This window comes from Lipophrys pholis, assembly GCF_963383615.2.
Source record: "Lipophrys pholis genome assembly, chromosome: 7".
Taxonomy (NCBI): Eukaryota; Metazoa; Chordata; class Actinopteri; order Blenniiformes; family Blenniidae; genus Lipophrys; species Lipophrys pholis.
The window spans coordinates 7,047,044-7,060,262 of record NC_137638.1 but is presented as its reverse complement, the minus strand read 5'-3'; the positions used below and the strand labels follow the sequence as shown (position 1 = coordinate 7,060,262).

Below are 13,219 nucleotides of genomic sequence, written 5' to 3'. Positions count from 1 at the left end.
TTATAGTCCATTAAAGCGCCTGTATTCAGTCTGCAGTCAACGTCATCATCTCGCCTCCCATCATTTGTGAATAAAACCTAAATACACTTCAATGAAGTTCTCTCCACTACTGAAAGATGACTGGCCAGTATTTTTCAAGAAAGAAATATGGACTTTAGAATTCCTTGTATACAATAAACATGTTTAGAATACAGGTGAAAAAACAAGTAACAAAAACATAGTGGCAACCTAATAAAACATTCAGTGATTTACAGGAGACGAACATCATTTACTATGAGTATGTTTTTTTTAAAAGATACCTTTAAAGGTGGAATTTAAAAGAGTCCAGGGATTGAATGTTTCAAATGTTGGGTGGGAGTGAGATACAGAAGCACCAAGCAGCTGGAGGCTCTGGAACCCAAGGTGTAAAGGTAGAGCAGAGTGTCATCCGCATAGCAGTGAAATTGTATGTTATATCTACAGAAGATAGGGCCAAGAGGACGGGGCCAAGGGCAGAGCCCTGGGGGACTCCAGAGGAGAGGGGAGATCTCTGGGATGTAAAAGAAGATAATATCTTCCTTTCAAAGTCAATTCCAACCTGACAAAAGCTGCCTCTCAACACCCTTTCTATGAAAATCTCACATAAGAATGGAACGAGGCAAAAACTGATGCCCCCCATCCTCTACACTTCATGGGTCAAATCCACTACATTTTGATATAATCTGGGGTGAGTGAGAAAAGTGAGTGAGAGACATATAATAAACAACCAAAAGCTTATTAAAGATGAGGAAGTGGTTAGGAAACAAGAAGTCTGCGTGACTTTATGAATGGAAGACTGTACAATATGATAGTAGTTTGAGGGGCTTTTCTGAAATACTGAAAAATGTCTTCACTGGCATGCTCACAGCTGGAAAAAAAACCCAAACAAACTCCATCCAGTTCTTTTCAAGGTTGCATAAAACTGCCTTTGTCAACTTAAAGAGAGATGGAGAAACACGCAGAGTGACACAAATACATGCAAAATGAGGAATTAAAACTGATAGGGGGACACTGTACCACAGAGGAAAACAAAGACAACTACAATTAAATTGTCAGAGGAGATGCTATGCATACATACACTCAGGGTGCAATCTGTGACAAAACGCAGAAGAGGGAAGGTTTCGTAATGAAGGGTGAAGGGGGAGGGAAGGGGTGTAAAACAGCAATAAAGTGATACATTTGATTAAAATACAAAGTTTTACAACTTCATTAAAAAGAAGAGTTTTAGTAAAAATCAATGTGGTAAACACAATGATGAAATACAGACAGAATGCAGGATCATAATAAAGATTGCAGGTGCATTACTTGCGGAGCCTTTAGTGTTCGACAGTAAAAGTCTGGAACGAGCACAAGCATTTACTGCCTCTGGATCAGACGTTGTCAACAACATAATTCAGTTTGAAAATATAGGAAATCTGTAATTCATCCAAAATCTTTTCAAGTTCCCTCTGGTCTATGCAGATACTCAACAGTTACATCCAGATATTCATGTCTCTTCCACCTCTGAGAATATATTGATCTTTCCCATCCATAGCTTAACCACTACATTTCCAACTTTTAATCTCAGTAATTATCCTGTGGAGAACTGAATGTAGAAAACACAACGTTAAACATGAATGACGGAGTATGAAAGTGGTCCAGGAATATATGTAAAGCAGCAAGGCATTCACAGAAGACAACTTAGCCACCCAAAAAATACACATGCAGCTACAAAATCCAATTGATTCGGCCTTCTCGCTGGCAAAAGAGCATTTGAGGTGAAATCGATGGGGGAGCTTTGTGGAATGAAGGTGTGTGTGTGTGTGAGAGAGAGAGAGAGAGAGAGAGAGAGAGAGAGAGAGAGAGAGAGAGAGAGAGAGAGAGAGAGAGGACAAGGCGTGCATGTGCAGTGTAACCACCAGAGAGGAGTAGCTGGTCCTTAGAAGTACATCTCCCCTCTGATCCTTGAAAAAATCCACTAATCCCCCCCGCACACGCAGGCTAACACACACAGGATGAACAAATGGGACAATAAATTCAGTCGGCATACAAATTCACACACCAAAAACAAACGATAAAATGCACAACAGACAAAAGATGAAGGAAAACAAGGCAGATAAGCTCTTTTTAGAGATGGGATATGAAACAACACGGGTTTAGTCAATCCATTAAAGTGAAAGCTTTGTGTCATTCAGATATGGATGACTTTTGCTTCCCTTATTCTCTTTTGGCCTTTATTCCGACATGCCAAGATGACAACTGAAAGTCGCAGAGCGCATGCAATATTTGGCTTTGAATACGTGGGACGAGACAGTACATTAAGCTCCACATAAAGCATGACCTTCACGGTCCCTTTGTGTGGTGGACTGAGAGCAGCTATCTGATTTTGGCAAGCAATTTCCATCCATTGTGTCATCCCATCTACCTCAAATGGTAAAAAGCCTTTGAAGCAGCTTGACAATGTTCCAAAGTTATGGGAGAGTAGTGACCACCTTCTGATTTGCTTGATGGGCTTTAGGTCTTTAGTCTACTCACCACAAAATCCTGTTATCTTTCATTTTTGCCCACTGGGTAAATTAAGGCACCGTCCTCCACCCAAGTCCTTCTTTTGACAGGTACTTCATCCATCTTTTATACCGCTTTATCATGCAGGTACACCCTGGTTTTGATGAGCATTGTAAAATTACATCATCTGTAGAGTAAGACTTGCCTGTCTCACAATGGTCTCAATCGAGCTCACGTTCCAGTGGCTGAAGAATCCAGTCAGTCTGGGTTGCTCTGTTGGGAACATAAGTCAACCAATCTCCTCCAGCGTTGTCAGTCGGTGGCAACTTGACATCCGTGCCGGGTGATGTTGACGTATTTGAAGTCAGACTGAAATGTCCTTTGCCAGGTCATCTGCAGTCGTCCCCTTTTCCGATCATCCTCATGGGGATTCCACATCATCTCCATGTTCTAGGGAGACGCAGAATGTGACCGGGAAAACAGAAGCGGTGCTCCGCCACGATCTCTTGTAATGTGCAAGACCTTGATCTCCGTAGGATGGCTTCGTTACTGACTCGTTCATGCCAGGTAACCGTTAGGATTTTCCGCAGGCACCTCTGGTGGAAAGCATTTAGATGCTTATCCGTCTTGGCTGTGCGTTTCCACGTCTTGCAGTTGTAGATCGCTGTAGGGAGCGCAATGCCGACGTATAAATCCAACTTGTGCTGACGGCAGAGTTTGACCAGATTGGAGGTAATCGCTGGACAACTACAGCCAGCTCGATGTTGCTACTGTTACTGAGAATACTTCCCAGGTAATTAAAGTGATCAACTTCAACAATCCAACACTTGGTGAAGTCGGCTTCACAATGATGGCATGAACCGACATTGAAGGATGAAAAAGTGACATCGCGATGAATGCTGGGCCACGTCTCAGCACTTCTTCCACTCAGCAACAATATTATCCTCCTTTCTCTCTCAGCAGTCACAGAAGAAACAAGACGTTTGGCTCCAGACAGTCTCTGTTTTGGTCAAATGTCATGACAAATCATTGTTGGGACAGCTATGAGTTAGGATCAGGGTTCGCCCGAATGGCGAGAACATGCGACGTCCACACAGAACAGTCTCCTTTCTTTCTACATTATACCTTCTGGCACCAATGAGTCCGTTAAACCCTCACAATCAAAATTATAACATTGATCATTCTGATACGCATAACTAGATTTTCAGTCCAAACCAACAGGTAAAATCAGCTTGTAACGTACAAAAACAAATGTCAAGAGAGTGGGAACGGAAAAGTCCCACACATCATGACTGCTTTCCCTGCTGAGTTGATCATTTTAAATAAACTGCATGAGGTATTTATAAAAATCCAGTTCCCAGTACTGTAATAAGCAAAAGAACAAGCAGTTCCCATTGACCAATGGAAAATTGGTATTCCAAATTGTCTAATAGCACCTTTTTTTTCTGTAGTGAATAACATAATCATCCATTATCCATTCATCTACGACACCACTTTGTCCTATTTAGAGGCGCCGTGTGCAAATCCAGGGTACACCCTGGAAGGGTGACCAGTCCATCACAGAGCAAACACAGAGATTCAGACAATCACATTCACACTTATGGGCAGTTTCGGGTCATCAATTAACCTGAAATGCATGTTTTTTGGATTGTGGGAGAAAACCAGAGTGAAAACAGACAAAAAGGGAGAACATGCAAACGCCACACAGAAAGCTCCAGCAAAGATGTGAAGAACTACAATATTTATCTACAAATACATATTGAGGTTTTGAAATCAGAATCAATCCCTCAGTGGGCTCAATTCGCACTGAAAGATCAATGTGCACGTCACAAACGGCTCATGATTAAAAACGGTTTATCCACGAGAACTCAACCAGTCAATTCACACATGCAACTTCTATTATCTATGCTTCCTCCGTCGATTCACAGCAATCATACACTGACGAGTGGAACCACTTTAATTTTTTTGATCAGTTTCTGGTTCAACAGGATATCTGGATGTTTCTCAGTTTAATGCGGGGAGATTCCCGGAGTGACCTTCGCACAAACATGACGGCGGTGTTCATGCATCAGGTCACCGGAAAGAGGCACACATCCAGATTGAGCAATGGTGTGACAGAAGGCTGACGAATGAGAGAGCGAGAGCGGAGAAAAAGTTGTTTGCCTTTCGATGACGGCTGTTTCACTCTGTCTCCATCTATCACACACACACACACACACACACACACACACACACACACACACACACACACACACACACACACACACACACACACACACACACACACACACACACACACACACACACACACACACGAGGCATTCTCCCCCTCATCAGTAATCATCTCCCTAATTAGCAAACCAAACAACAATGGCGCAGTTCAAGATGACAGGTTTTTAATGAGGGAGCTACTAATCACTTCGACCCTCGGTCTGTCAACATACCCACTGAAGAAAAATGCCGAAATGCTCCACTAATCATGGATTCAAAGCGTCAAACTTCCAAAGCAAGGGTTTCCGCAGATTTAAACACTGTATTAAACACTTTTGGCCAAATGCTCGCTGAGCCGGAGCCGCACAGAGCATGAATTCATCATCCAAGTTTGCCCTCCTTTCCACCTTCTGAAGTCACGAGCGACGGTGTGAGTGATTAGTAAGCTGAGGGACTCTAATTAATTTGTTTTTAGTTGGTAGCCTACTTTCAAGGAAACAGTTTGTTGGCCTAATGATTTGGGATTAATGCTTCAAAAGGACATCGCTGATGAGAGTAAATGCCACACCGTGGAAACAACTTTCACTATTATTGGAGCAAGAAACCAGATATGGTCACTTCTAGAGTTTTTCTGGTTTCTTAAATTACAGAACACATCATTATTGTTCATGAAAGGCCCATTTGTGGTATGGGGGATTATGACGAGACAACCAATGAGAATATTAAAGAAGAATATATGAACTGTTCAATTCATTTATATTTGCATAGCACCAAATACGACACTGTCAATTCAAGGCCCTTTTACACGGAAAAACACTCCAATTCCACACGAGCGGGCATAAACAAGAGTGGAAAGGAAAAACGATTAACAGGAAGAAAGCTGCAGAACCAGACTCAGAGGTAGAGACTTCCTGCTTTTCCTGTTGGGGTTAGTGAAGAGAAGAAGAGACATTTTTATTAGATGTTCATACCATTTTTATTGTGTTTTTTTAATCTACCCACACATGTGCCGAAGAACTGTAAACTAGGGCCATGGTGTGCATGCGAAATAGTTTTAGAAAAGGTTCTTTTTCGAAAGAGTAAACCCTTGTCAAGGTGCCAGTCTGATTCAGGCAACAAGGGAAAATGTCCTACTCCTGTATGAAAAACTTTCATACTTCTGGAGGATGTTTGATACGATTGGATGAACTTAATAATTCTTGACTGAGTATTAAAAGGCATCACAGCAAATTGAAATAAAATTACCTCGATCAAATGACTACACTATAAAACAATACTTTTAGGCGGCTCATCCTAAAACATTACAGAAGCTCCTTCGAACATTTTCACTTGCCCGAGATCTACATTACTTACTGGTTTTTTCTTAATTTGGTACTTATGTGCATGGACTCCTGGCAGTGTAACGTTTCAGGCTTTTCTTCTTTCCCCAATTAGCAAAATGCATCTTGGAAGGGAAAAGTACAGAAGCTGTAGAGGGGATGAAACATGGCTGGATCTGCTGCATTTCAAATGATTTAATAATGATCTGCAGCTAATTTGACATTACTGCGAAATGATGTAGCAAGTGGGACAAAAAGGAAAAAAAAAAAAAGTCTTTCTCTAAAGAAGAGCATGTTTGCCATCGCAAGTTAGAAGATCTGCACCTGCGACATATCCGTATATCCGGAAATAGATCGTAAACACACCTTCATGTAGCCCAGGGATTGCCGAACAGCTCTGACTTCTTTCGACTTTGGTCAGAATATTCCTGTAAAGATGGAGCGATGAGGAATAGTAGCTACACCCGTCTGTGCTGTGACAACTTTACACCAAGTAACTTTGATCAGAGAGGCCAGAGAACTTGGGTAATGACTATGTTTCTTACCCTTTTTTTCATATGGTAATGTAGAGGGTGTCACACAATACATTACCCAACAAATACGAGTATATATGTTGTATTATAGTTACTGACGTAGCATTTAAAAATGATCCCAGCAAAAGTGCTGAGTGGGGGCAAAAAAAAGTAGCTCAATTCAGATGAACTGAATCACTGGTGAATGTGTGCGACATCTGAAACCGCAGTTCCAGCCGCAGACGAGCAGCTTCAGCCCAAAGTGACAGACTCGTGTATGGTTATGTGAGAGTACAAGCTCAGTGACAGGTGATACAGGAAGGATGCCCAATCCAATTTAGCAAATGTGTCGCACTTCTACTCTTCCCTCCTTTCATCTCATCCTTCCTTCTTTTTTTTTCTTCTTTTTTTTTTTCTTGAAGGGCTCTCAGGAAGACATTCAAGTTCAAGAACTGTTTCCCTTCCATATGCATCCATTCCTCTCACTGAGACGTCTACTTTTCTTTTGATTTGAATCCTTTTTAACCCCCATGCGTTACCTCTCTCTCTCTCTCTCTCTCTCTCTCTCTCTCTCTCTCTCTCTCTCTCTCTCTCTCTCTCTCTCTCTCTCTCTCTCTCTCTCTCTCTCTCTCACCCCCCCCCCCCCCCCCCCCCCTCATCCTGCACGATCAACCCACAGCTCCTCCGCACTTTATCATAATCACATCACCTCAGTGTAACAGAGCACACTTACGGCTTATTATGTGTCGGATGTATGCACACGGCGACACACATGCGCACACTCCCTCCACTTAAGCCTTATTACATGTCTGACTTTGCTTCTAACATGGGAGATTATCAGTCCAACACTATGCCGGGCCAGAGGACAAGAGCTGCGGGCAGGACGCACGGGCGCACACACACACACACACACACACACACACACACACACACACACACACACACACACACACACACACACACACACGCGCATGCATATTTGTAGGAGTTACATGTGGGGCCCACTCATCCTTGTAATGAGTCACTAATCCAGGGGTCTGAAACCTTCAGCTCCTTCAGTTCCGCCTCATGTGGCACTCTAGCAACCCTGTAGTGCAGGAGTGTCGTACACATTCTAGTTCACCGGACGCATACAGGCCAATTTCACCCAGAGTGGGTCGGACTGGGAAAATTGCACCGTAAGTAAAAATTTAAAGGTTATTAGTGATGAAATAGTGCCTATATTTTCACAAAACTAAACAATCATTACTTAAAAACTAGTACAATCTCAACATAAAGTTAATCTTAATGAAAAATTCTGGTGCAAAATATAATGAAATGTTGAAAAAAAATATCTCAGCTCGGGTCTGCTGCTCTTGAGCAATTTGTTTAAAAAAAATGAATGTTTCCTTTGAAATTTTTACAATTTGCATGTTGGTTAGGTGGACTAGATTAGAGCCTGTTGCAGGCCGGTTTTGGTCCAAAGGCCTTATGTTTGACACCCCTGCTGTAGTGACTCCCTGAGGATTTCACTAAACATTTTGATCATCCTTATTTGTTCACCAGGCTCGCTTTCAAAATTACTACTAACTCATGGTGATAAATGTGAAAGTTAAATCAAACATGAGTCACTTGCACACTTTCCCTCCAGGTGACTTCTCATAAGCCAACAGTCATGAAATCCATGATAAAGCCTCAGAGAAAAAAAAGTTCATTTTAACATGGATGGACTTGTTTCCTTTAATTACAGATGACCAAACAGCCACTGACACTTATGAGTATATTATTCCGTATGTTGCCCAGCCATTGATAGTCTTACACCTTAATGATGAAAACGATGTGTCTAATCTTTACTCCAACCCTGAAGATATCTCAGCTACTAAATCCAAGTTGTGGAGTTTTGTTCTCCACAAAGAAGTCTGGACGCGACAAATGTAATTGATTCCAGCCTGTGGAATTACAAAGAAACTAACTTAGATTTTTCAATGAACCTCACTGCTTGGAATTGCACTTTATCAGTTTGGGTAATGGAGTAATCAGTTAAAGCTCTGATCAGAGAGATCAGTGACTGTAAGCAAGCCTCACAGCTAGACAAGTAGCATCAGCATTGGGAAAATAGTATGGAGTGTGAAGTTGTAAAGACATGCATGTTTAAGGATGCAAAATGTCACAACCATTTGAGATATTTCAGTGGATTTTGCACAAAATTGCATCATTGAAAGAGACTTTATGGTCACGCTGTGTATGCAGTTTTATTGTACTTTGACACTGACACTGGTATGGACAGACGACTACGTTAGATTGCTATTAAGGTGACTGTCAACTATAAAACTACCAAGTCCCAGGAGAATATGGACTGGGAGTCATGACACTCTGGAGGAAAACACTGTTCTTATTGTCCATCGACTCGCGTGTGTGCCGAAGAACTATTTACTACGACTGTGATGCGCATGACCAGCAGCAGCATTTCAGAAAAGTCGAGTTTTAAAATGTTTACATGGAAATGAAGTCAGAGTTTTTTTCAAACACTTGCGTTTTCAGTGGCTCAAAGAACCGTCGTCATGTCAAAGGACAGCCAAATGGCTAAGGTGGAATTCCGTTTTCACTGTGAAAACACAGTCGTGCAAACGGGGCTGTAATCACTAAACCATAACCATAACTCCAACCACAGTGTCTTCGGCCTTTAATACCCCCTAGTATCTAGAAAGCACAAGTAGAATCTAAACCAGGAAAGATGATAAGACTATTTCAAATGAATCTGGCCCAAGACATTGCTCGAAAAGGAGACACAGATGGACAAGTGTATGGGACAGAAAAAGAAAAAACAGAAAGCAAGAACTCCAGAGCCTGCAGGGAGATAAAAAAAAATAGAAGCCATTGAAAGGGGGGAAAAAAAAAAGTTATGATGCCATAAAAAGAGGAAGGTAATTTCTTTTCCCTCTCCACTATCTTTTTGTAGCAGCACCACACACACACACACACATACACACACAACGGGGATGTTGCATCTTGAAGACAAAGACAAAGTGTCTGGAGGTGGCCCCAAAGAAGGCACCTCATCACTTCTGCAGGCACGTGTGTTGTGTGTCTGTGTGTGTGCTTTTAATACACACATACGTATAAAAAAAAAAAAAAAAGAAAACATCTGAGATGTCCATTCCACGTGTGCAATGGATGAGGTATGTGTGCATGTGAAGCGGAGAGGAATAGTGTGTGCAGGATGTCGGTGGAGCATTTATTACGCTCTGTCTGTGTGACCATGTGTGGTTGTGTGTTTGTCAGCAGGTTCCAGGACAAGCTGCGCTGCTGTCTTGTTCTTTTCCTCGTGTGTCCTGACCAGAACCCAGACGAAGACATACGAAGCATCTCTTGAAGCCTGCTTTTTTTTCTTTCTTTCTTTTCCTCCAACATGTTCTCACAAACACGTAACAAACATAAAGCAAATTTGCCTGGACGGCTCTGCTGAGAAGCTCTGCCGTGCCAACGAGGATGATTCACTCCACAATGGGAAATGCCTTGAGTGTGTTGTCACTTATCATTCTTGTAGTTGTATTCAAAGCGCCATCGCTGAGCATCAACCTGCCTGCAAGTGTTCCCTTCTGCATTGCAAAGGAGAATATAATTATTCCTTTGTTACATAAGTGTAAGTGTAGTGCTGTCACATAGCGGCACACTCAATTCATAAGAATGAATTTATGCAAGTGATGTGTAATTACACTAAAGATGCAGTGATTTACAGACGAGGAAAAATAAAAAGGTAACTGGCTCTACACTGTCCTGCTAATGTACTAAACTGAATCTAATGCAGTGGATGCTGACTTTATCTCTTTGCTGATCCCAAGATTGGTCTGATTTGATAAAACATTACAGTGAAACACTGGCGGATACACAATTTCAACAAATGGTCTTTTTCTGGGTCTTTTTCTCCTTACATTTAGATCTATTGCTCCAATGTTCACCTGTAAGAGAAAATAAACTGTAAAAACATCCAAACTGATAAAGTACAACCACTTTGTCCTTGTGAGACATTTAAATATTGTAACGCTCAGCAAACGAATCAGGTCAACTGGACTTTGTCATATATTAGGGAAATCTGGCCTTCGGGTGGAATTTCAGAATGAGCCTACAATGCACTATAACCTTTACAGATGTCAATTATTGTGACCGCAAAGTGCAAATACAGCAATTCACACCAGCAAATATTGAGTCTAACAATAAATAATGTATTGTGGGATAGAAGATCTAATGGCAGAAACAGCAATTCAATGATATTTGCCAAGAAATACTACATTTACTTGAATGAACCACTGCAACCACATAGATATATTTTCATTACATGTCTGTTCTATAACATAAGTAGCTCTCTCTTTGTGAAGAGACTAATTAAAAAAAGGCTGAAAACTTTTTGATGTGGTTTTAGCCTGGATTTTATATTTAGATTGTTGGTGTTTTCTTAAGTTTTGTAGTTTTGTAGCCATTTTTATGCTTTGATGAGGAAACAAGAGCCCAGTTGGTTCCTTTCAGATAAATTATGACAAGAAACCACCAAATCCGAGACACAGAATTAAACTATTGTATAAATGTTCTACTAAGTAATCCCAAACGTCTTTTAATTAACCTCCGTGTACATCACACATTATCTGACACTAAGTGTATTTACTTGCAGAAGTATGTATCGGTGAAATTGTTTCACTTTCATACTGACGTTCATGAGTTCGCAACTGAAGTTCCGAACACTTGCTGTTGGAAAAATATTAATTCAAATGAATTAGCTGTTTAAATGTTTTGGAAAGTTATATAAGCCTCAAGTGGAAGCAGAAATCAGCTGATGTGACAGTTGCTGTGTCCATTGTGCTTCAGGGTTTCCAACGAAAACTAAAAAAAACTGAAAAAATATGGAAGCGTTCTCGCCCTTATGGAAACATAATATTGTAGAGGGGCGGAATCCAGACTCCGCCACGTCTGCTAGGATGTGTGGGACAATTTTGCACATATGCCACTTGTCAGGTTGAAATCTCTGAAGTCAGCAAAATGAGGCGAGGGATGGAAGGCATGCACAGGCAGATAGTCATGCTTACTCTAGATCGGGGACGATAAACTGTCTTTAATCCAGAAAAGAAAGCGGTTCCCTGGGACGCTATCCAATAAAAATCCATCTGTTTGTGTTGGGAACCGTGAGCTGATTGCAAACGCATCCCAAGGTTCATTAGTGATATGATCACTAATTTTAGATCTCTCTCTCTCTCTCTCTCTCTCTCTCTCTCTCTCTCTCTCTCTCTCTCTCTCTCTCTCTCTCTCTCTCAAACATTCAGTCCATCTCAGTCATCCTTCCCTTGACTGAATTGTATTTTCTGCCTTCTCTTTTCTCCTTGGAACACTCATGACTATTCATGAGGTTTGTTATTTGCATTGCTGGCTCCTGAAAGAGGCTGAGTACACAAAGGTGACAGCCATCAACCTCGGGAGACGGCGGCGTTTAGAGATGAGGGAGCTGATGCAGTGAGAAAAAGAATCACTGGAGATGATAGGAGCAGGGATCAAAAAGGGAGTAAAATCAGACAAAGAGAAAAGAATGCTAAACAAACACCCGGGTCAATCAGTTCGTTGAAAGCGTTTGTGTTTCTTACCTTAGCGTAAACTGTTCCGCGTTCGAGTTTGTCTTCATGTAGATGCCAAATGCCACCGTCTTGCCAAGCCGGACCGGACTGGGTGGCACAAGAACCGCCACGTTTTCATCTATTTGCAATCTGTCTCCTTTGGCAGAAACTGGGCCCAGGGTCATGGCGACAGAACCCGCTTTCAGCATGTCCTGAAGGCCCCCATCGGGCAGAGGATTCCACTGACCCCCAAGGCCCATAGCGAAGCCTCCCAGGGGCCCCACGTTTGCACTCTGGCCCCTCCACGGCTCGTCAACTATGGAAGGACAATCTTGTCCGGGACCTTCGACTGGGATAATTGAGTAGTACACGTCCACTGATGGGAGAGACATTTCCGGAGGTCTTTTTCTCACTTGCGGCGGTGTAAACCAAGCTGGGGGAATCTCCAGACGGACAACACAGATGCCAGATGGTCCCACGAGTCGGCAGCCTGCCGAGGGTGCTGCTTCACTGGTGTCACGGACGGCCACAGCTCTCACACACGGGAGGAGAGATGGAAGAGGCGAGTCGGGCTCATCCCAACGTCGACCTGCCAGGTAAAACAGCACCTGAGGAGAAAAGAAAGTTGAGTCACAATCAAAGCAATCAAAGACGACAAATAATTCACCAAAATGGAACCGACTTCATCATGGAAGACTGAAATGTTTATGTATGAACGCTTCACAAATTGAAGCCGGCTGGGTTTAAGCATCAATCCATAACTCTGATCATCTGGACAACCTCAGTTTTTCTGTCAACATTTTGAAATCGTGAATATTTTTCTGCGGGCAAAGATGTAACAGCCAAACTATTTACTTTTACAAAAATTAATTAAGCAAAAGTGCATTTTTTTTTTTCTCCACAGAATGTTATGAGCACTACAGGTACGCAGCGCCAGACTGCCTCTTTTTTGATGATGAAGCCATGACCCTCCCAGCTCTGCCTCTAACTAGTTAGTACTCGCTGCATTCACTCATGTGATTGCTTAATGTCTATGTTTACCGCGCAGCACGAGGGCTGATGAGCCAATCAGAGGCAGACTAGTAAGTAATGTGACAAT

General features: G+C 42.1%; 1 protein-coding gene across 1 annotated transcript in view; it reads right to left on the bottom strand.

Moving 5' to 3' along the window:
* LOC308111673 (transmembrane protein 132C) overlaps positions 1–13,219 on the bottom strand; it is a gene marked incomplete at its 3' end in the record, with an annotated part of 313,423 nt that overhangs the window by 190,279 nt on the left and 109,925 nt on the right. The window contains exon 3 of the mRNA XM_080466658.1: positions 12,151–12,728. Within this exon, the coding sequence (XP_080322784.1) occupies positions 12,151–12,728 (578 nt within the window). The remainder of the gene's footprint in view (positions 1–12,150; positions 12,729–13,219) is intronic.